At 38.4% G+C, this 20,579-nt stretch overlaps 1 protein-coding gene across 1 annotated transcript in view; it reads right to left on the bottom strand.

Annotated features, from left to right (window-relative positions):
• Positions 1–16,295, bottom strand: part of TRA2A (transformer 2 alpha homolog) — a gene marked incomplete at both ends in the record, with an annotated part of 34,360 nt that extends 18,065 nt beyond the window's left edge. Inside the window, 4 exons of the mRNA XM_081996496.1 lie at positions 1,542–1,730; positions 4,834–5,005; positions 6,660–6,793; positions 16,260–16,295. Coding sequence (XP_081852622.1) covers positions 1,542–1,730; positions 4,834–5,005; positions 6,660–6,793; positions 16,260–16,295 — 531 coding nt within the window. The remainder of the gene's footprint in view (positions 1–1,541; positions 1,731–4,833; positions 5,006–6,659; positions 6,794–16,259) is intronic.
• Positions 16,296–20,579: the final 4,284 nt, after the last annotated feature.

The raw sequence follows: 20,579 nt of genomic DNA, 5'->3' as shown, positions 1-20,579 counted from the left end.
TATCTGCCAAAACAGCTTTATACTAAACAAATTACTTCATGCTATTTACACGGAACATTTTTAAGAAATGCATGGTATCATGCATGACCATTGCCCATAGAAACTAGGGAAAAATCCTACTTCTAAAGACATATGAAGTTGTGAAATAGACAATACTGGCACATGAATGTGACAACAAATTCTGTGCAAGTATTTTGGATGTTAAATGTTCTATAAAACAGTCACATTTTCAAAATACCAAACTCAGGGTGCAAAGAAACACATGGCTAAAAGTTAGAAGAGGGTAGGTCACTACAGATGGATATACAGCTATCCACCTCATTAACTCCTCTCTCAATCTGTCCAAGTGATAGCGGGAAAATACAGAAGGGACACTTAAGGAAGCTTTGTGCCCTTTTACTTACCCCTATAATCTGCAACAACCACACATATATGCATATACAAATCCTACTCTTTCCATAAACCAATTTTCTGTTGGGTCACACCAGAAATCAGTCAAAGATCAGAATTGAGTTGTTTGACCAAGTCATCCACAAACTTTTTTTTTTTCTCCCATTAAAACACCATCAACTGGCATCAGTTTTCATTTTTCAGCTACTGATAGTACGTTCCACAGCTGTCACACTCCCTCACTTCAATGCTAAATGAGAAGAGTCATATCCAAGCATTATGAATATACTCATCATATGTAAACAGAATCAAACAGCATCTGAAACATCTGCCCAAGTCTATTAATCCATAAACAAGATGCCTGAAGTCTGTGACTCAGTTTGCCCAAAAGAGATAATCCCCCAGTGAAGGCTTAAGGAAAAAAAAAAATTTGAAAAAAGGATGTGCCTTTACTTTTAATAGCAATTTCATCTACAAATTTCAGTAAATGTAGTAAAGTTCAAGTATCCTCACACAGGTAAAAAATGTACTGCTTACTGTGGTGAACCATAATACATGCTGCTGTTCGTATTCTTTGATTCTTTCCTTACAGATCAATTATACTAACAACTCAGTCCAGCCATAAACAGCTATCCGTATAACTAGCAAAGTCACCGACCAAGGCACAAATCAAGACAAATCCCGCTATTTTTCAAATGCATGATGACATGCTTTTAGAGAAGAAAATGGAAGGAGAATCTTCATAATTTTCATAAATACAGAAAACTACTTTGAAAAGTTAATTTTCAAAATATTTCAAAAACACTAGGAGGCTTCTGTGTCTGTCTAAAGATTTACTTTCATTTTGAAGTAACAGACCAAAAATCAAATCACAATGCTCATTAGTGATTCAGTAAAGACAGCTTATGCTCAAAATATGACCAAGCATCTGAATATTGAACTATAACAGAACTTCATCTGTTTAAAAGTGCCATGTTGTTCGATTTAAAATATTTTGTTCAATCTCACTGTGAGAACCTGCTAGTGAATACATACTCAAAAACGTTTTGGGTGGGGTGGTTTGGTGGTGGTGGGGTGTTGTTTAACAGAGATATTCATGAAAACCATGCACAAAGAACACACCTGTTTAAAGTAGTAAAACATGAATTTACCTCTTTAGAATCATCAATTCTCTCAAAATAAACGAAAGCAAATCCTCTTGATCGTCCAGTCCGTTGATCATAAACCACATTAACACCAGTCAAAGGTCCATAACGGGAAAAGACTTCACGCAAATCTCTCTCAGTAGTATACAAACTGAGACCAAACACTCCAAGACATGTATTAGGATCTGGATTAGCCTGGTGAAACAGATGTTCAACTCCAATTAAGTTTATAAAAAACAAGTTATACGTGCTCATATAAAAATTTCTCAATAATTAAAATCTTTTAATCTGAAAAAAACAAAACATAGTTTATTAAAAAGCTGAACACTTCAACAATTATCATTCCAAATGTAAGATATTTTCAGAAAGCAGCTATTTTGTCTTTTTTCTGAAATAAAAATCATGAAAGACGAACTTCTCACATTGCTGAAAAACTCAGTTGATAAAAATTAAGCATTCCAATTACAGAAAAGCTATAGAAAAACAGAAATCTATTTTATTAGTATTTCACACTTAAATCACCAACAAGCTGCAGACATGACACAGAAGTTTGCGCTAAGAACAGGTCAGCCAGCCTGAACTCCCACCTTCAGCCTTTCTGCACGGTCACCACTGGTACTAAAGAGTGCACGCTGCCTCTGGTTGCACACACTAAATGCATTTGAGCTCCTAAGCACAGGCAGTTGAACTATAATGTAGCTTCTACCAAAAATTCCTCCCCCTCAACATTTCCCATCCAACCATACTGAAAGACAATGTTTACATTTGAAAGTTTATCTCTTTGCACTTGTAAACTGGAAGAAAAATCACCTCCATGTAGATAGTAACAAGTGTTGAAAGCTAGTTCTGTGAAACTAAACCAAAAGCACGCACTTTTCCAGAGCAAGACTCTTGATTCCTTAACACGATGTGGGATACAGATCTACTTAATATTAAGTGAAGTCAAATATGAAATTGTACAATTGTACAAGGTACAATTTTATCTATTAGGATCAAATTTTCTCTACATGCTAGAGAGTTAATCTAATGCCAATTCCACTGTAAGAATTATTTTGATCAAAATTACCATTTTTTCAGTTAAGCTTCTGGCACCTGTTATACTAGATGCAGCAATTTAAAATGGCAGAAACAGGCATACGGATATAATATTTCTGCTAAAATAATAACTGGAAGTTGACACAGCTGAATTTTTTATTTCAATTTCAGATTTTCAAAGCCACTGATTGCATGGTAATTCATGCCTCAGAGCTTGCCTTTCAGCCTGATTCAAAGAACAAACAGGTTTAGATCTTCTGTCATGCTCTTTTCAGAGCTTTTGTTCAGGAATCCATTGTGAAAATAAGATGCCCAAACTACTCTTACATTTGAAGTTTCTTTCTTTCCATTTGTCAAAGTTCAAACTTTTGTTTTAAGACATGAATCTTCTACAATTCCTTATTAGCACAACAAAAATTGGCAGTTGTCATCTGAAAGTTTTAGTTATACAGGTTTAAGTTTCTTTCTTACTCCATATTTAGTATTAAATTATTTAATTAATGTTTAATAATCTATCTGATAATTCAGTGGCATTAACAGCTATACTCCTTTTACTATTCAAACTCTTTTGAGTCTAATGCAATCTCTGTCTTTTAAATCATTGTTTGGAGAAGTGCCTTCACACCGTACATATCAGTTTTTTGGGGTGGGTTTTTTGGTGTTTTGTTGTTGTTGTTTTTTTGGTTGTTTTTTTACACCCTCCCTTAAACACTATTACCTTTTCTGAGGCAAGAGAAGTACCAAGAATGAGAATCTAAGTGACAAGCGACAGTTATATCACCACTGGAATGACTAAACTGACTGTGGATGACTAAAAGACTGCTTTTGTATTAGGTTTTTGTACTGCCTCCTACCCACACAGTATGCAAGCTCTCTCTACCAGATCAGAAGTGGCAAAACTGCTACCAATTTTCCTAGTGTCTTTAGGACCTCACTGTTTAGGGGATTCAAATCTGGTTGATTTGAGTTTTGCTTTGACACTACTAGAACTACTCTGTAGAATTAATGTGAAATTCACTGTGAAAACAAGTTTCATGTTTCACAGAGACATTTCCAAGGCAAAAAGACTTCTTCGCAGAGCAAATACTCTAGTATTTCCTAAAGTAGTAAAGTGGATTCATTCATCTTTCACCAGGAAAATTGCTAACCCTTTGAAGTTCAGTTATTCCTGCCAATTTTTCAAGACATTAGATACATATTTACTACATCATGATTACACACTGGCAACAATCCACAAAAAGTGAAACTATGAATGCTGCTTCACAACAGCTTAAGCCACTGGACATTAGGGCTGCTGTAGTCTTGCCGTTTTCCATACACTCTTGTCTTTTCCCTCACATTGGTATTATCTGGTCTGCTGCTTCACCAAGGTAAGATCACAAAAAACTATACTCTTTTTGACAGGATTAGTAAAAAATTTGGAGAAATTAAACCAGATTAAAACTAAAAGGATCAGAAAAGTACCATGGCCCTCACCAAGGAAGAGGCAGACCTATGTGTAACACCACTCATTTAGTATCAGTCTGGAGTAATGTGGAACCAGAAGCTGAGGCACTGAAATGGATTATAAAGATGGCCATCTGGAGAAATCTCTCAGTGACATTAGTATCTTAGATCTTTGTTGGTGTACCCATACTTCCTCTTGTCCGTACAGAGATACTTCTCATTTACATTTTGAGGGGCTTACTGATCCTCTCCATAACTGTAACTTTTTCTCGTCTATTAAGATTTACAGATTAGCTAATAACACATAGGTTTATTTCCTCAAGTTAAATTAAATTACTCAGAGGTGTAAAATCACAAGCAACCTTCAACATAAGATGCTGTATGTTATAAACAAATAAACACTTGAGAATTCTCCTCTTTGGCTCCTCTAGTCAATCTTATCAATACTGTCAGGTTGCAAGCACGCACAGAAAAGGTCCCATTTTTGTGAAGGGTACATATACATGGAACTGTAATCAAAAAGAAATCAGAAGGGTTCAACTTCTAGAGCAGACAGGAGCAGATGTCACCCTATCTACACATAGTGACTTGCAATGATATGGTTTTCAATTAATTTCTACAACTGTCCTGCCAGCTGCAGGCCCAAGTGCTCAGCTGTAAGAACAGATTGCTCTCCCCGCCCCCCATGCCACCCCCAAATTTCCATATCCTGCAGTGACAGGACAGCAGGTCAAATTCAGCCTGCAGATAACCTGGACTACACCGATGTAAGCAGCAATTGTTTTGTTGATACTTAGCCTTGATGAACATGACATACTCTGCTGCCAGTGTGCCTTCTCCTGTTGGACATTGGAGAATGACTACGGCTCCTTCGACGACGGTATTCTGGCGTGTACGATCTGCTTCGAGAACGTCTCCTATGGGAATGAGAATGGGAATGGGATCTGGAACGAGTGTAACGTCTGTGCGAATGTCTTCTGGACCTGGATCTTCAACAAAGAGAAAGCTTTTAGTTAGGTCATAGGTACATAACGTATCGAATTGTAAGCCTTATATTTCCTAGAGAAGAATCTTTTTTTTTTAGAGGCTCTCTGCAATTAAAATAGTTACGTTTCTTCTACTTTGCGCATCTAAAGATCTCTAACAACCCTCTTAGTAGCATAATTTTTAACTTCGTGAGAGTGCTTCTAGTGTAAAATGAGATTTACATTCACAACGGTTTTCGCAAAGTTCAAAGTTTAAACTTATATCAGCTTGGCTGCACATGTTACTAACACTTGCACAACAATACAGAGACCAGATATGCCACACTGCAAAATACTGTCTTGGCTGAAGAACTGAAAGATCTAGCAGCACTACAGTGCTGCAGTATCTAGAAATGAACTTCACCTAGGCTTGCAAATTATTCAGCAACAAACAACCCCCTACTTAACACCTCAAGCATTTCTTTGCAGACATCTAGCCAATGATAAGCTCAATTTTAAACAAGCATCATTCCATCAAAGTTGCGTGATTTCATACAGGCAGTATATCCCAACAACAGGTAGGCAGTTATCTGACTTAACATTGCAAAAAGAAAAGCTGTAACATTAGGCTGAACTCTGAGAATTCAGAGCACAGTAACTCTTTTTCAGCTGCCCTAGTATAAAGTGTATCAATAAGGGAGATGGATTACTGAACTCTCCCAAGAACTGGTGGAGGGCGGGGGGAGTAAAAGATAATACTATGCAATTCCTCTTCCTCGTCTAGAGCTACAAATGCTGTTTTCTGGTTTCTCTCTCCATTAATGAAAGAATGATTTTTCATTTTCACCAGTATGATGGTACAAGGGAAGATAGGTAGTATAAGCCAGGTAATATTTATGACATATTTAGAGAAAAAAAGACAGACATTCCTCCTCTGTTCTGAGCAAGCTCTCAGAACTAAGAGCCATAAAACTTTGCCTCTGCACACACACACTTGGGGTAGAAAAGGACAGAGAAGGACATGTGCAGCATCAAAAAATGAATTTAAATCTTAAACCTCCCATAAATGCAGAAGCTATCCACACCCAATTTGAGCTGCAATTTTAGGACTTTGTTTTTAAAGCCTAGATTTTGTTTTTGAAGACTCCAATGAAGGAATGTCAAGAACTTTCCCAAGTAGCATCTTTCAACTTTTCCAACAGTTACAGAGATTACTCCTTGTATCTAACCCAGACTACCTTTGCTGCATTTTCACTTGACTTTTCTTTTTTTCCTAGAGGAGTGGTCCACACAAGAGTTGTGTCATCCAGTCCCACCCCCCCACCCCCCCAAGATTTCGGGGGAAGGAGGCAGGAGCTTTTACAGACTTGAGATGCAATCCCTTCTGAATTGAAATGCGATCCCTTCTCTCTCTTCTGGAAGAGATAAACCTACAAATTTTAGTTGTGATTTCTACATTACTACTTCTATTTATATTACTTCCTCTCTTCATACCCATGCTCATGGAATCTTTCCCAAACTTTGTCCACCACTAACATGTAAATTAACATAGTCCTGTTAATACACCCCAGAAGGTTTGTAATTTATACAACAAGGGGAAAAGAAGTCTCATCAATGCACCAAAAGAACAGGCATAAGCAGTAACACTGAATTAACACAAATAACTTCCTGGACATACCTTGATTTTGATCTTGACCTAGAGTGCGATTCAGAATGTTTGGAAGCCCTCGATGGACTGCGAGATCCTGACCTGCTCTCCGATTTTACACGAGCAGGACTCCCAGCTGGAGATTTTGACTGGGAGCGAGACTCCTAACAAAAAAGACAGTATTAAAAATGGTATTGGTTGTATAAATGCCTAACTCCTAACATTTAAAGTACAGTAATTCTATTATATTGATTGCTCCTGAAAAACAAGTGGTTAGGCAATACCCTCCAAAACAAATTTCATTTTGCTAACCCACTGTTAATATTGTATGCTTTCCTCAAATAGGTCCCTGCTTGAACCAGATCACCAATTCTCTATTAACTAAGTAATCATGCAAATTCATCTACAACTTGATCATACAGACACTGGAACATAAACCATACATTTACTTAACCTAGGACCCATTCATTCTTCCAGATTCTTTTAATTCTACTTCACTCTTGCTTTCTACTTTTCTTCATTCTTCATTGAGTTTTTCATTTTTCATACTTCGTGTATTCTTCCCCAATTCAAACAATTCATTATAGCCTTAAAAAAATATTCAAGTGCTTCTATCTGACCAATCTTCTGTTCAATTTTTTCCCCCATTCAATTTTAATTTTCTGATCTTTAATACTTTTCATTAGCCTTCTTTTATCTTGATTTATCTTCCACATTCTTGGAAAAAACTCTTCAATTTCTTCACGAACATTAACCTTAATGGAAAAAGAACATTTAGTATATTTAAGCACGTGGGGATTATAAAACTCTGCTGGAGTTCAGATGTTATCTACCAATTTGAAAAGCCAGCAGGTAAAGTGCAAGAAACTATTTTATAAAACAACTTTAAAAAAAAAAAAAATCTTTAAAACTGTATAAGTGTCTACGTTCTAACAATGAGCTTATTGAGTTCTCTGTTTTATTGTATTTTCAAAGCTACCCTCCTCCCCTTTCAGATTTTTTTGTAAAATACATAGATACACTAAAAACTAATTAGCACAAATATATTAAAGTATTGTTATCAATAACTGTGATTTCCCCCCTAATATAACTATGTACTTCTTAGTATTGAATATTCAAAATTCTCCTCCTACACATTATTACTACAACACTCTCAGTTCAACAGAATGGCCGAAGATTTCCAGTCAAAACCTATCTATGCACGTACTTACTCACATAATACATGCACATAGATATATACAACGTAAATTATTTTTCTTCCTCATTGTTACCCTGTTTTCCTTGCATACAACTAAATCAATATAAAACAAGATGTATAATAGTACAGTTCAAAGCAATCCAATAGAAGTAAAGACAGGATGGTTTTTTTCTTGCATGGTAACACACACAAGAGAAAAACTAGGAAAACAAGCAAACAAAGAGCAGGTTAGAATTTCCTCACATTTTATTGTGTACAGCATTCCTACGGGGTTCAACTATAAAAAACCCTACACAATAGTATGCTAGATACATCTGTAACTTCACAAAAAATGTGCAAAATTCTTAATGAAAAAAAAAAAAAAAAGCAGCACAGCAAGTTCCCCTCCCATAAGTGTTACATTTCAAGTTTGTTTGTATTGTTTCTCCTCTGCCTGTCCTCACAATGCTTTTCTTGATTTATTTCTTACTCTGCCTATGTCCAGATTTGCATTTTCTTTTGCAGTTAAATTCTTCAGTAATTTGGGCTGAAGTTCTTTTCAAAGGATGCTGTCCCCAGATTTCAAGACAATAAATCCCCCAGAAGTGGAAGCTGAGAGACTCCTTACTAACAACTATTACAGCTACACTGCCTTTCCCCTTTACCTCAATAAAAAGGACAAGGGACACACAGAGAATGTGACCTACTGGGATGATAGGCTTGCCAAACTTATCAATGAAGGCCAAATTTGAAATTGGCTGTTGCATGTAGACCACAGAATCAGGTCTGCATTACAAGTTGCCCTTATTAAGCTGGCTATCTGCTGAACTAGCCACATGACTTTCACTGAAATGAAAGGATGTATGTGCACTTAAATATTAGCAAATTTTATTTTATTTCAAATGTAAAAACAAAAACACCAGTTAACTATTTTTTTTCTTTTAGAACCACTAACATGCTTTTTAATCATCTCGCCTCTGTTTTTGTACTTTTCATTGTTTAATAGTTTCCTTAATTCCTCCCTTTACGCTTCACCCCCTGCAACAACTACCAATTTCTCTGGGAATTACTTTTTACTTCCGTCCCTAATAAAAGTCATCAGCAATATAGAAAATATAATGTGACACCATTCAGATTTAGAAAACATCCTCCAACAAAAAGACAAAAAATTCACCCTCCTCAGTCACTCCTGTGCTGCCCCTACTTTTTGCATTTGAAAGATCAATCTTGAACAAGAACTTCAGAAACTTAAGCAAAACAAAAAACAAAACCCAGATACTGCGCCATCTAGAAGTGTTGGGATGTGCCAAAAATACCAGGATCAAATCACTTCCATACAGTGTAAAAGTTAGCTTAGTATCCTTATCTATTCAAGTGAAGCATCTTGTCACACTGCCCATACAGTTACTAATAGTATCAGTTATGACAACAAATCTGTATTAAGTTGCCAAAAGCAAATGTTACATCATTTCATGTAGGTCAAGTCCTTTTGGAACTATCTGTTTAAGCCTTTTAGGGGCTGCACTCACAAACATACAACTTCAAAATTGGAGTGACAGAGATGACAGGATAAGTTCTTACGTATTTCCAACTTCCTCAAAGAAAGTAACTGTAGGTGTAAACTCCAGCTAAAGAGAGATTACCTGTTAGCAGTTGCATACTGTGTCTGGCACTGGCAGGCAATTACATCTCATCTTCTGATGCAACATAGTTCACCTAGTTATATCTCCTACAGTGCTTCAAAAGGAGAGACTAAGGGAATCACAATAATCTGCAAGATTTTAAGGACTTAAGGATGATGCTGAGAAAGTACCTAGTAAGACTTATATCAGCAAGGTGACAGGCAGGGATTAAGAGATTCAGAGCTTCAAGGAGTCACAAAGGGAGATTTTAAAGAATTTTCCTCCTCTATTAGCAAGCTATATCTTAGTCTATATCACAGACTGACACACCTGTTGTGCATAAATAACTCATCCATTCTGCAATATGAATGAGAAAATTAAATAGTTAGCATTCTTTCTTAGTATGTCATCTTTAACAAGAAAAAATAGACACCTCTATTACCAAAGCATTAAAATATCTCAATTCTGCAGTAGTTTTTAAGCAATCTATACATTCTGATCACAGAAATTAATTTAAATACTGCTTAAGAGAGAAAAGACTAAAATTTCTCTCTGGATCCTCAACATTTTCTTATTTTTCTGTTCTAAAGATCCTCAGTCATTTAAGGGCCACAGATAACACTGCATTTCTTAAACTCAGCTTCTCACCCCACAACTATCTTACAAAACAGTACGTATTTTAATGCCTTCAGCTTTATTATGCAACTGTCCAGTCACTACTTTCATTCTTACAAACTCATAGGCAGATACTCACTGTGATCATGTCAAACTATCTATTTGCTGTCACTACAGCCTGTAGGAAGAGACAGTCAGCTAATTTCCTAATATTCTTCAGATCAGATTTGCCTTTCAAAACAAATGCTTACATCTGTCAATAACACTTTTCCCAAGGCAAACCTAAAAAAAAAAAAAAAACCCCACAAAAACAAGAGTAAAAAAAAAACCAAACCCAAACCCCACAAAACCCCCCAAACCCAAACAAAAACCACAACAAAAACCCACCTAGAATTAAAAAAATCCCAACTGTAACAGCATGCTTCCTCAGAATAAAATGTGGTGGCTTCCTCAAGTACATACCAGGAAATGGGATTAATGATTCACCAAGTATAGAGCTTGGTGACAAAGAAGTTACTGTAGGCAAACACAAAAATCTAAAGACTGTAGCATCAGTTACAGATTCTCTGGGTAAGAACATGTGCAGCTAAAAGCATTTAAAGAGAACACTGAAAAGTATTTTTTATCCTTTCTACCGTCTCACTTCACAGAAAGAACACCAGGAAACAAAGTGGTATGGAAAGGATAACTTCCTCTGCCCCCACTACCTCATGATCACATAAATCCAGTCATTGAACAACTATCAACAACTTCAGATGATCCAGCTGAGCAAGATCAGTCGTGTCAATGCATGTCATCCATACCGGTACAGCTGTTTAAACCATACAAATGATGCAAGTTATATCTACCATTTATCTTCCTCGCATCCTTCAAAAGAAATGCTACTTTCCAATAGAATGACTATTTTAAAAGCATTCAAAACACTTCTATCCAAAGTAGAATTGCAAAAGTCTTTAAGAAGTATTCTTTCAGTTTTCCACCTATCATGAGAGGGTATGATAAAGAACATGAAGGGATATAACAAAAAAACCCCAACAAACAAACAAACAAACAGACACAAGATTGTTCTTTCTTATACATCACACTTCTGTCCTGAACTTCTGTCATGCCTTACCTCACCTCACACCTTATCATTCTGGCGTATGACAGAAAGGCTATCAAAATTTAAAGTGAGATGCTAAACAAAAATAAATTAATAAGCTTAAATTAGGCTTTCCATAGCGAAGTATGGGAAGTGAAATGGGAAGAAAAAAAAAAATTCCTTAAATCACACAGAAATTTCAGTTTAAATTCATTTGACCTTGTTAAGAAGAAAGAGACATGGGCTGAAAAAAGGACAGGACAGCAAGTAGTCTATCAATAACATTAAGTCAGCAAAATGATAGTTCAGATTTTACAAAAACCCCGCTAAAAACCCATGCCCAAACTCAAAACCTAAATGAAGTCCAACTTTATAAGGGGGCCAAAAAATATTAGTCGGAAAAGAAACAGAAATTTAGCAGCAGCCCACGTTCACTGGATAAAGCTGTCAATTTAGTGACATCTCATTTATGAGAAAGGACAAGATTGTATTTTGACCACTGTTTTGACAGGAATCTACTCACTTTCCCTGAAACTCAGAAATTAAATAATTTTTGCTTCACACTATGTTCTGTCGCTCTATACTAAAAATAAAACTGATCCCTTAATTAGCTATTCTATAAATATTTCAATAGTATGTAATAAACTTCTGTATAAAAAGCAACTCATAAATTGTGCTACCTTGAAGACATGTATATTTTAAAAGTTACCAACATCAGCAAACTTTATGCATTTCTCAACTATACTGCTCTGATTAAAAAAAAAAAGAAAATAAAAATGGAAGAGGAAGCAGCAATAAACTTTTTAAAAACACAAGTTAATCTTCTCACTGAGGCTTGAAAATATGCCTCTTCAGGGAGGGTTCTGTAGTCACTCCTTTATCACTTATGGAAGATAAGAAACTGAATTTGTTTTCAAAAAGAGCAGTCTTCCCAGCTGAAATAGTCCAGAACACTCTAGAATTTATCAAGCTTGATTAAAGCGGGGGGGGGGGGAACACACAAAAAAGTTGACTTCCGGAAAGTCTCCTTTCCCACACTGGTCATAAGAAACCACAGGGTGATCACAGCACTCTCCAAGCGAATGCAGAACTCCTGAGCATAAGCAGACTATCATGCCTGTATTTCAAAAGGAATGGAAAGCAATGTGCCTTCCTTTCCACAGAGGTGGCAGATTACCACTACAGGAGAGGTTTAATGCAACAGACTTCCCCCCCTTTTTTTTATTTTTTTGTCAAAGAAATAATCTCAAACCTGATGAGATTTAGGTAACTAACATTGGAACACATATGAAATTAAGTATTTTGCATACAAGCTTCATGAAGCAAATACAAGACATTCACAGTTACCCTAATCCAAAAGCCACTTGCATACAGATGAACTATGCATACTTCCTTCAACAAGATGGCTCACATGCAAAATCATGTATTTCTTCAAGTGCTTTATCAGACTGAGATCACTGACAGCTTCTGCACAGAGCAGGAAGAGGCATCTCATTAGAATGAAAGAAGGCAACCAATGTGGAGTTCTATCTCTTTGTTCTGATAAAGTTTTATCTGTTTAGACAAACAGCACATTAATATTGGTAGAAGACTACTAAACTTTTGAGATTACAAAAATCAAACATTATCAAAAGCTCAAAAAAATAACTGATCAAAGTTTAAAGTGGAGCTTCTGAAGTGCAGCTTTGTTCAGACTCTAGCTTGTTCACTGCTCTGGGAAACTTTTTAATGAAGTTGCATCACAGAAAGCGCATCAAATCAACAATGTGTTATTAAAAATAATGACAAGTATATGAAAGGTTGTAAGAGTTGCCCGTCAATCTGACAGCTATAAAAGATAAAAAGCAGCCTCATTTGTCTAACCTGCTCACAAAGAACATTCAATGGTGATAAAATCCTATGACTTTTCCAAAAGCTAAGTCACTGGACAAGAAGCACAACTTAAAATCTTTTTTTCTTCTTAACGTCCATAAACTCAGCTCTAGCACATCCACTATATTTCTAATTCTTCTGTCAGTTTATTTCCATTAAATCACCATGCTTGCTTGAGGGGGGGGAGGATTTCTTCTGTTCAACCAGCCACGTTCTTAATACAGAACTTGCTTAAGTTGAAACAGAGAGGAAAAACAGAGCAGATGTTAATTAGTCTGAGCATATTTGATTAACATTTGTTTTTAAAAAAACTCAATAAAGAAATGAGCTCAAAAATTAAAAAAAAAAAATTCTCTACAATGTCTGCAATGATTTCACCTGATATTTTAGAAATGCAAGTTTTTAAATAGTGCAAATGATGCAATCTCATTGGAAAGTTATTTCCATGATTATTCTAAATTTCCTGTTCAGATTAATTAACATAAATTACAGGTAAAGCATATACACAGACAATACCTTAATGCTCCTAAAAATAAGTTTCTTTTTTTAATGAAAATTCCTGATCATATTGTGGAAAAATTAAAAAATGCAACTGAATTATTTATTAATTTTTTCTTTACAAAGTAAGTAACAAAACAGGAAAACACTTTCTAATTAATCTCTCTTTAAGGCAAAACCTCATGTATATCAATAAGCACCTTCATGTTGGTATCAGACTTCATCACTACTTGCAAGAACTTTCACTGAAGTGCTTTTGGGATAATATGCATCTACACGGACAGAATATACAAGGACTTAAACTAAACTTAAACTCTCTTACTCCTTTGGCATTTAGTTTTTTTAAAAGCACATCACACTATTTAGTATTTAAACTGAAGGGTGGGGGGGAAAACAACTGAAAGGGTACTCCAAATTCTTATTTAATGGTAATTTCCAGGAAACCAAGCAGGTTCTTTACAAACTTTTTTACAGTTTCTGCAGTTCTTTCTCCCATTGAAAACTTATGCAATACTCTCTCAGCTCCACGTGCCCGCACATAGCAACTGAAGCACGAGGACATTCAGCGTGTAATAGTTCTATCCAACTGTGAGTGGGAGACTAAACGCTAAGGCTAAAGCCCCGAAGTTACACATGCTTAATTTTATGCCTGCGACTACTTACAGTGTAAATGAAATATATAATGTCATAGCCTGAAATATTTCTTATCAACAACAAAGGAGTATTACTGAAGAAAAGAAGAACTGCTTACAAACATTCTTCATTAGAACAAAAAAATCAAAACTACAAATGAATCAACTACCTTCCATTATGTTCAGTTATAAAAAAATACCAGTAGACACGACACTGCCAAATTGATTGAGAAATACCAGTGTTAGGGAGATAGAAGAATTAAAGTTTCCCAAATGAAGTCTCAACACAGTCAGCAGCTCTTTCAAACAGGTAGATTTCCACCAGAAAAAATAAAAAAAAGAGAAAAATAAAAGAACACGCCAACTAAGAAGTAGCAGTCACAGGAACTGCTACGTAGGATTCTTCAGAATTCACATACTCTCAAAACATTGTTTTGAGTCTACATTTGGCAGAAGAAGGTGTGCAGAAATACTGAACCCACACAGCTATATCAGCTTTGTAATACGAATAACAGAGCCAACAAAGAACCCAATACAAACGTTCTGTGGATGAACCTCACATAAGTATGTCCTAACAATAAACCACAGTGGTAATACAGACAAGAAAATAATTTAAAAATATATACATCTTGCTGTAAAATGGGAGATTGAAGTAAAAATTTTAAAAAATTAAAAATAAAGCATACTTGTCACTCAACTTTCTCGGACTTAGTTGGTTTTCCCTTCAGAGATTAGTTTGTTTAGCTGAAAAGAGCTTACCTACATAGACATCTTTGTCCAAGCAATCAACGCAAGAACAGATTTTACCTCACCTGAGGAACCAGCAGCAGTCACTGCACAGCCAGGTACTGCACTCTCGGCCTAGGGAACGTGTTTTGGGTTTTTTGGTTGTGTCTTGTTTGTTTGGGGTTTTTTTTTTACTAACTACAAAAAGGTAACAATATTCGTGTAAAAATAATTATTGGAATATGACACTGCTCTTCCAAAAGTTCATTGCTTGTTTCCCCAGGCAGTAATCCTATGTAACCACAAAGCTGCTGTCACTGGTTCATCAGAGAAAGTCACCAGAAGGATGCTCAAGTGTTTCTCTAAAGCATCTCTTAAAAGAATAAACCAAAAAAAATGCTCTGCAAAATTAATAAGAGTAAATAGTGATGGAGTGAGGAAAAAGCATACATTTCATTCCTGTTTCAAGCAGATTCCTGCTTGCCATGATCATCACTAAGAAAAAAAACAATATTGAAAATGGAAGGGTCCGGTCACACGTGTACATGAAAAACCACAGCAATCAGAGGGAAGAGAGAAGAAACAGGCCTAACAAGGTTACAAAACCACAGCAGCTTGTTGAGAGAAAGTCTTTAGCTGCGTGATCAATGAGTTTCAACGGTTTAACAACGAAGGCCATACCTCCCCGATGGCTTCAGGAAGCCTGGCCCGAAGATCCTGTTTGCGGGCCAGCAGCCAGGAGAGGCAGCGCACCTCTCACAAAAGGACCCAGTCCCTCCTCTCGTATGCGGGCGGAGGCCTCAGCTACACTGCGCGGGACCGCGGTCTCCCAGCCCCGACCGGGAGACCGGCACTGCCCGCAGGCAGAGGGGAGCCGGGGAAGGGCAAGGACCCCAAAGCCTAAACCCAGCAGACAACAGACAGCCGGGACAAACTGGACGGCTCGGGATCCCGGGAAGGAAAAAAATTAAAGAGAGAAGCGGGGAGAAACACCGGGCTACAGCAGCGCTCTAAGCCCCGTTCTTAAAGAAAAAAACTGCGCTAGCAGGCTGGAGGCGAACCCGCAGCACCAGAGCTCAGGGCCCGCACCCCGACGGAGCGGGATGGGGACGGGGAGACCCGATGGGAGAAGGAAGCGTGTGACGGTTTAAGACAGCAGAGGTCAGCTCCGCGCTGGGCCAGTTCCTCGGCGCCGGGTCGGCCAAAAAAAGGAGGGAGACTGGGAGAGGAGAGGGACGCGAGTCGCCCATGGCCCAGTCAAGACTCGGGCGCCTGAAGAAGCCATTTTAGAGACAAGCTGCGTTGCCCCCACGCCGGCAGGGCCGGAGGAAGAAGAGCGCCCCCACCCACCTTCCACGGGTCAGGCCACCCCCTCTCAGCACGGCCCGGGTAAGCACGGCCACTCACCCTCCCCTCGAAGTTGTTCTCCTCCACGTCGCTCATGTCGGCAGAGTCCTGGCCACGAGGCTGGGCGAACGGGGACACTAGTCCCGAGCAGCAACTGTACCCACGACCGCTACTGCTGTTATTGTTGATGTTGTTATTATCGCTACCGGTATCACTGCCACCTCCCTCCCGCCACAGCCTCCCAAACCGTCTCCCGCAGCAGCGCAAAATGGCGCCTCCGCTCCGTCTGCGCTCGACACCGCGCGGTGGGCGGGGCCCGCGGCCCGCCTCGGCCCGCCTGTCACAAAGGAGGCGCCGCCGGCGAGACAACGAGCGAGGCTGCGACAACCTTCGCGAGGGCCCGCCGCACATGCGCGGCCTGCTTCGCGTGCGCTCCGCTGGCGGACGGGGGGAGCCCCGCCTCTTCACGCCGGCGGCTCTCGGGGGCGCGCCGCGGCAGGGGCGAGCGGGCTGCCCACCGCGCGTACAAAGGCGGCCTCCCCTCCCAGGCTGCCGCCCCGCGACAGTCGACTCCGCTTTTCGCCTTACCCCCTCCACACCTCGTTCTTCGGGGTTCTGCTTCTGCACCGCGGGAAGGAATTTTTAAGGTTGATAGATGTCGGTCTCTGTTCCCGGTGGTGTTTTGTTACGGTGAAAGGCTTAACACACAAGGCTGGAAGGTTGCTTTTATTGTACAAATTCGAAATGAACCCATGTGATTCAGTTTTGAATACTTCAAGGAAACAAAGGCCTAAATTTTCACTTGCAGTCTTGAGAGTTTCCTTTTAACCAGGATTTTACTGAAAAGCTTATCTTACCTGCTCAGCTGCATCGCAAGGGCTTCCCTCTTCCTCCTCCATAGCCTGTACCTTGTTGGCACCTCTTCCTTCAGCACACACCAACAGCTACAGCAGCTTGTACCTTGCGGAGGCTCAGCACCTAGGCCAAATAGGTAGTTCCTTAGGTCAGAAAAATTCCAAAGATGACGAAACAGATAGACTTGCTCTGCCTGCACTGGAAAGCCAGGAGAGGAGGTGAAGACCAGTGGACTGCAGCTGAAGATTGCCCTTTCCAGAAGCTGTGCTCTCCCCTTTTCCCAGCCTCTTGCTGGTAGCAGTAGCAGAAAGCTCAGCCACTGCTTCTGCCCCAGCTCTGCCTCTTCCTCATACTTCTTCAGGGGCAGGACCTTCCCTTTGCAGCTGAGAAGCTGTTCTGCCTGAATTCCTGTGCTAGCTGAGACTCGTTGTCTTCAATTCACCATGGTTGTAACCAAGGAATGACCAGCCTGAGTGCTCCCAAAAGCTGTGAGTATTCCCAAAAGGGAATGAGGAGCTTAGAGGGTGTTTCACAGGAACAAGATGTTTGCCTAGAAATCAAATGCCTTTGCTACATGAACCACGCTCCCAGGGCTTTAGACAACAGCCATGTCCCCAGCACCGATTGCTTCTCCTTCCACAGCCCAATGACGTTGGGTTTCCAGCAGCTGCTGCGGTAGCACAGCCCCATTGGCAAGGTGTCCCAGTGGAGAAGCCACACTCACACTGCTCATCCACATGCAGCTTAAGGTTCTAACATGGCATTGACATAGGCTCGTCTTCAGGGAAACGGTTCGCATTTCTTCCTTCCTGGACCATAAATGATCTTGATTATTTCTTGCTTCTATTGTAAATGGAAAGCTGGCACTGTACATGCCAGCGCTTCCTCTTATTGCTTGGTGAATCAGAAGTAAATAACCAATTAAAGAGTAAATTAGCTCACAATGGTAGACAAGGTACTATGGGGGAAAGATCTTCCTTGTCCTCTATGTTTGTAGAAGATTTCATTTTGGCTGAAAGTTTCTTGCATGTCACTTACTTCAAAAGTTTCAGTCAAATCCTTAGTCAGTTCTTGTTTAATTACAACTAAATTTTCATTCCTAGCAGGCTGGCCTGAGTTTTAGCCTCTGCTGACATCTCCCTTTCCAAAAGCCGTTCTGAATCCATGTCATAATCTGTCTGTTCTACCAGCTCTACTCCATTTGTCTCCAGTAGATAGATTTGCGCATCTCCCTCTTCAAGTGTAACTTTATTAATAAAGCACTCATTCTACTGCAAGATCCCATACTGTTCTGGTGTAATCTGATACTGATCCTAGCTGATGTTGCCTATGTTCTAACTCCAGGAACAAAAGGGAACGAGCATGAAGGGCATGCTTAAATTCTGGGGTGAAAACACTTATCAGTCTCCACCTGATCACTGAAAAAAAGGAATATGAAGAACCCATTGAAAATACATAATGGTTACATTCAAAAGAAACACCAAGTGGGGAAGGGAGGGTAAAGGTCAGGAGAACATAGGACAGGAATATATCTTTTGTTAACATGTATGTATATAAGATCTAGCTATAGCTCACATTTTGACTGCAACTCCTGAGAGTGGCACTAATATTAATGTACACATTCAAGGTGTTTGCATTATTCCAGCAGGATTTTTTCATTGCTGTGATCCTAAAATGTTCTGGCAATTAAAGTTAAAATAAAAATTACTGATACAAATACCTCTTTTTAAAAAGTCTCATCAAGTTTACATTTTAAACTGAAAACTACAAACTGTCTTCACCATTTTTTCCATAACTCTTCTGTCTTCATTCTTCTCTGCAATAACTTCACCATAGATTCCTGGAGTACAAAGACAATAATTATTTGATATTACATTTCAACTTTCACTATTGATTAGTTGGTAAGACTGCAAAGTTGATCTGTGTCTTTGGGAGCTTCTCTGCTAAATGGAAGATGGTTCAAACACAGAAAACAGCTAGAGATGGCCTAAAGGATACCCTAGCATGACATAATCATATGTACTTCAAGCATGCCTTAGTGAGTTTTTTCAAGCAATATTAATATACTGTTGTAATATACTGTTAGCGTTAATGCAGTATTGGTGAAAAAAAATGCACTTTGCGGGAAAAGATGGGCCCAGATCAGGCCCATTCCCTAAAGTGAAAGGGTATAAACTACTGGTAAGGGATCAGGAAGAGAGAAAATAGGAGTGGCACTTAGGAAAGTGTAAGGTTGTGTACGTTCTTATCTACATATACAGATGAGAGGATTAATAGGTTAAGTAAGAAGGCAACAGGTACACTAATCACAAAGCATATGCATCAGAGTGCTGTTCTCTACCCATTACCATTAAGCAGTTTAAACATATCATGAGACAGGAAATTCTTAATAGATATTTGAAAAGGACAGAGCAATAGCTATGCAAATTAATGTCAGGACAGTCTACAGATAGTGAATGTCACAGGAAAGGAACAAAGAACACTGCAGCAAAAAACAGTTTTTGCTTTTTTTGATTTTGAAAAATAATACATAACGCTGCAGTATAGCAAGTTTTTACTCCTGCAATCTTGAGCTTTTATCTATCCCTTGAAAGGAGCCTGAGAATATTATTACCCACAAATATGAGGACCATGTAGACACTGTTAAGATTTGATTTTCATATGTCACTGAGGAGAAACAAGGTGCTTGATATTATTTTGTGATATAGTTTTTTACCACACCTCTAGGATAAGGGGAAAAAGTATTACGTAATATTGCGAGATGCATGTTCATGAAAGATGACCAAATACATGAGGCCTTCAGGCAATAGGAATTAAGAACGTTATTAATATTTGAGTGGTCCTGTCAACAGAGGGTACGTTTATAATGATTTTATTTAATACAATTTTTTAATACAATTTTGTGACTTCCACAAGCAAATCTTCCTGTGATTACACCATTGATAGATTTCCCTTTCTCTCCCTAGTAAGCTCTAAATACCGTATAAATTATATTTGCAAAGATATTACAGCTGTTCACTGCACGTCTGTGAAAATAAAGGATTAATCACTGAGCAAACAGTACAGTAATAAATGGCAGTAAATAGCTGCAGTATGTTTGTTACATGAAGTCCATTTCTGACCATCTGTTTTTGATCTTTTCAAGAGGAGATCTTCGTGATAAAATACCCACAGAAACTGATGAGGTGATTCTTCTCCAGAAAATACTTCTAGCAACAATTTTATTGGTGCTGCACAATATACAATCTGTTCACTCAAAAGCTTACTTATCAAATATTTCAGTTGTTTTCTTTTTTGCCTGTCCTCATTCAACATTGTATAATTTACCAAAAGACTTTTGTCCATGGAATGCATTGCATAATCAACTAAATATATCATTCCTTCTTCTGAATTCTCTGTGGGAATACAGTCTTCTATTCAGTTCAACAATTGCCTAATTTTCTTAAATTTAAATTAACTCTCAGGTGAACACCAATATTTTCCAGACCAACAAGAAAAAAACACCAACTTTTCCAAAATATGTTT

The sequence above is a fragment of the Phaethon aethereus genome (assembly GCF_964289735.1).
Source record: "Phaethon aethereus genome assembly, chromosome: 2".
NCBI classification, from domain to species: Eukaryota; Metazoa; Chordata; class Aves; order Phaethontiformes; family Phaethontidae; genus Phaethon; species Phaethon aethereus.
Note: the sequence above shows the minus strand (reverse complement) of the source record. Positions and strands in the feature narration are given on the sequence as shown.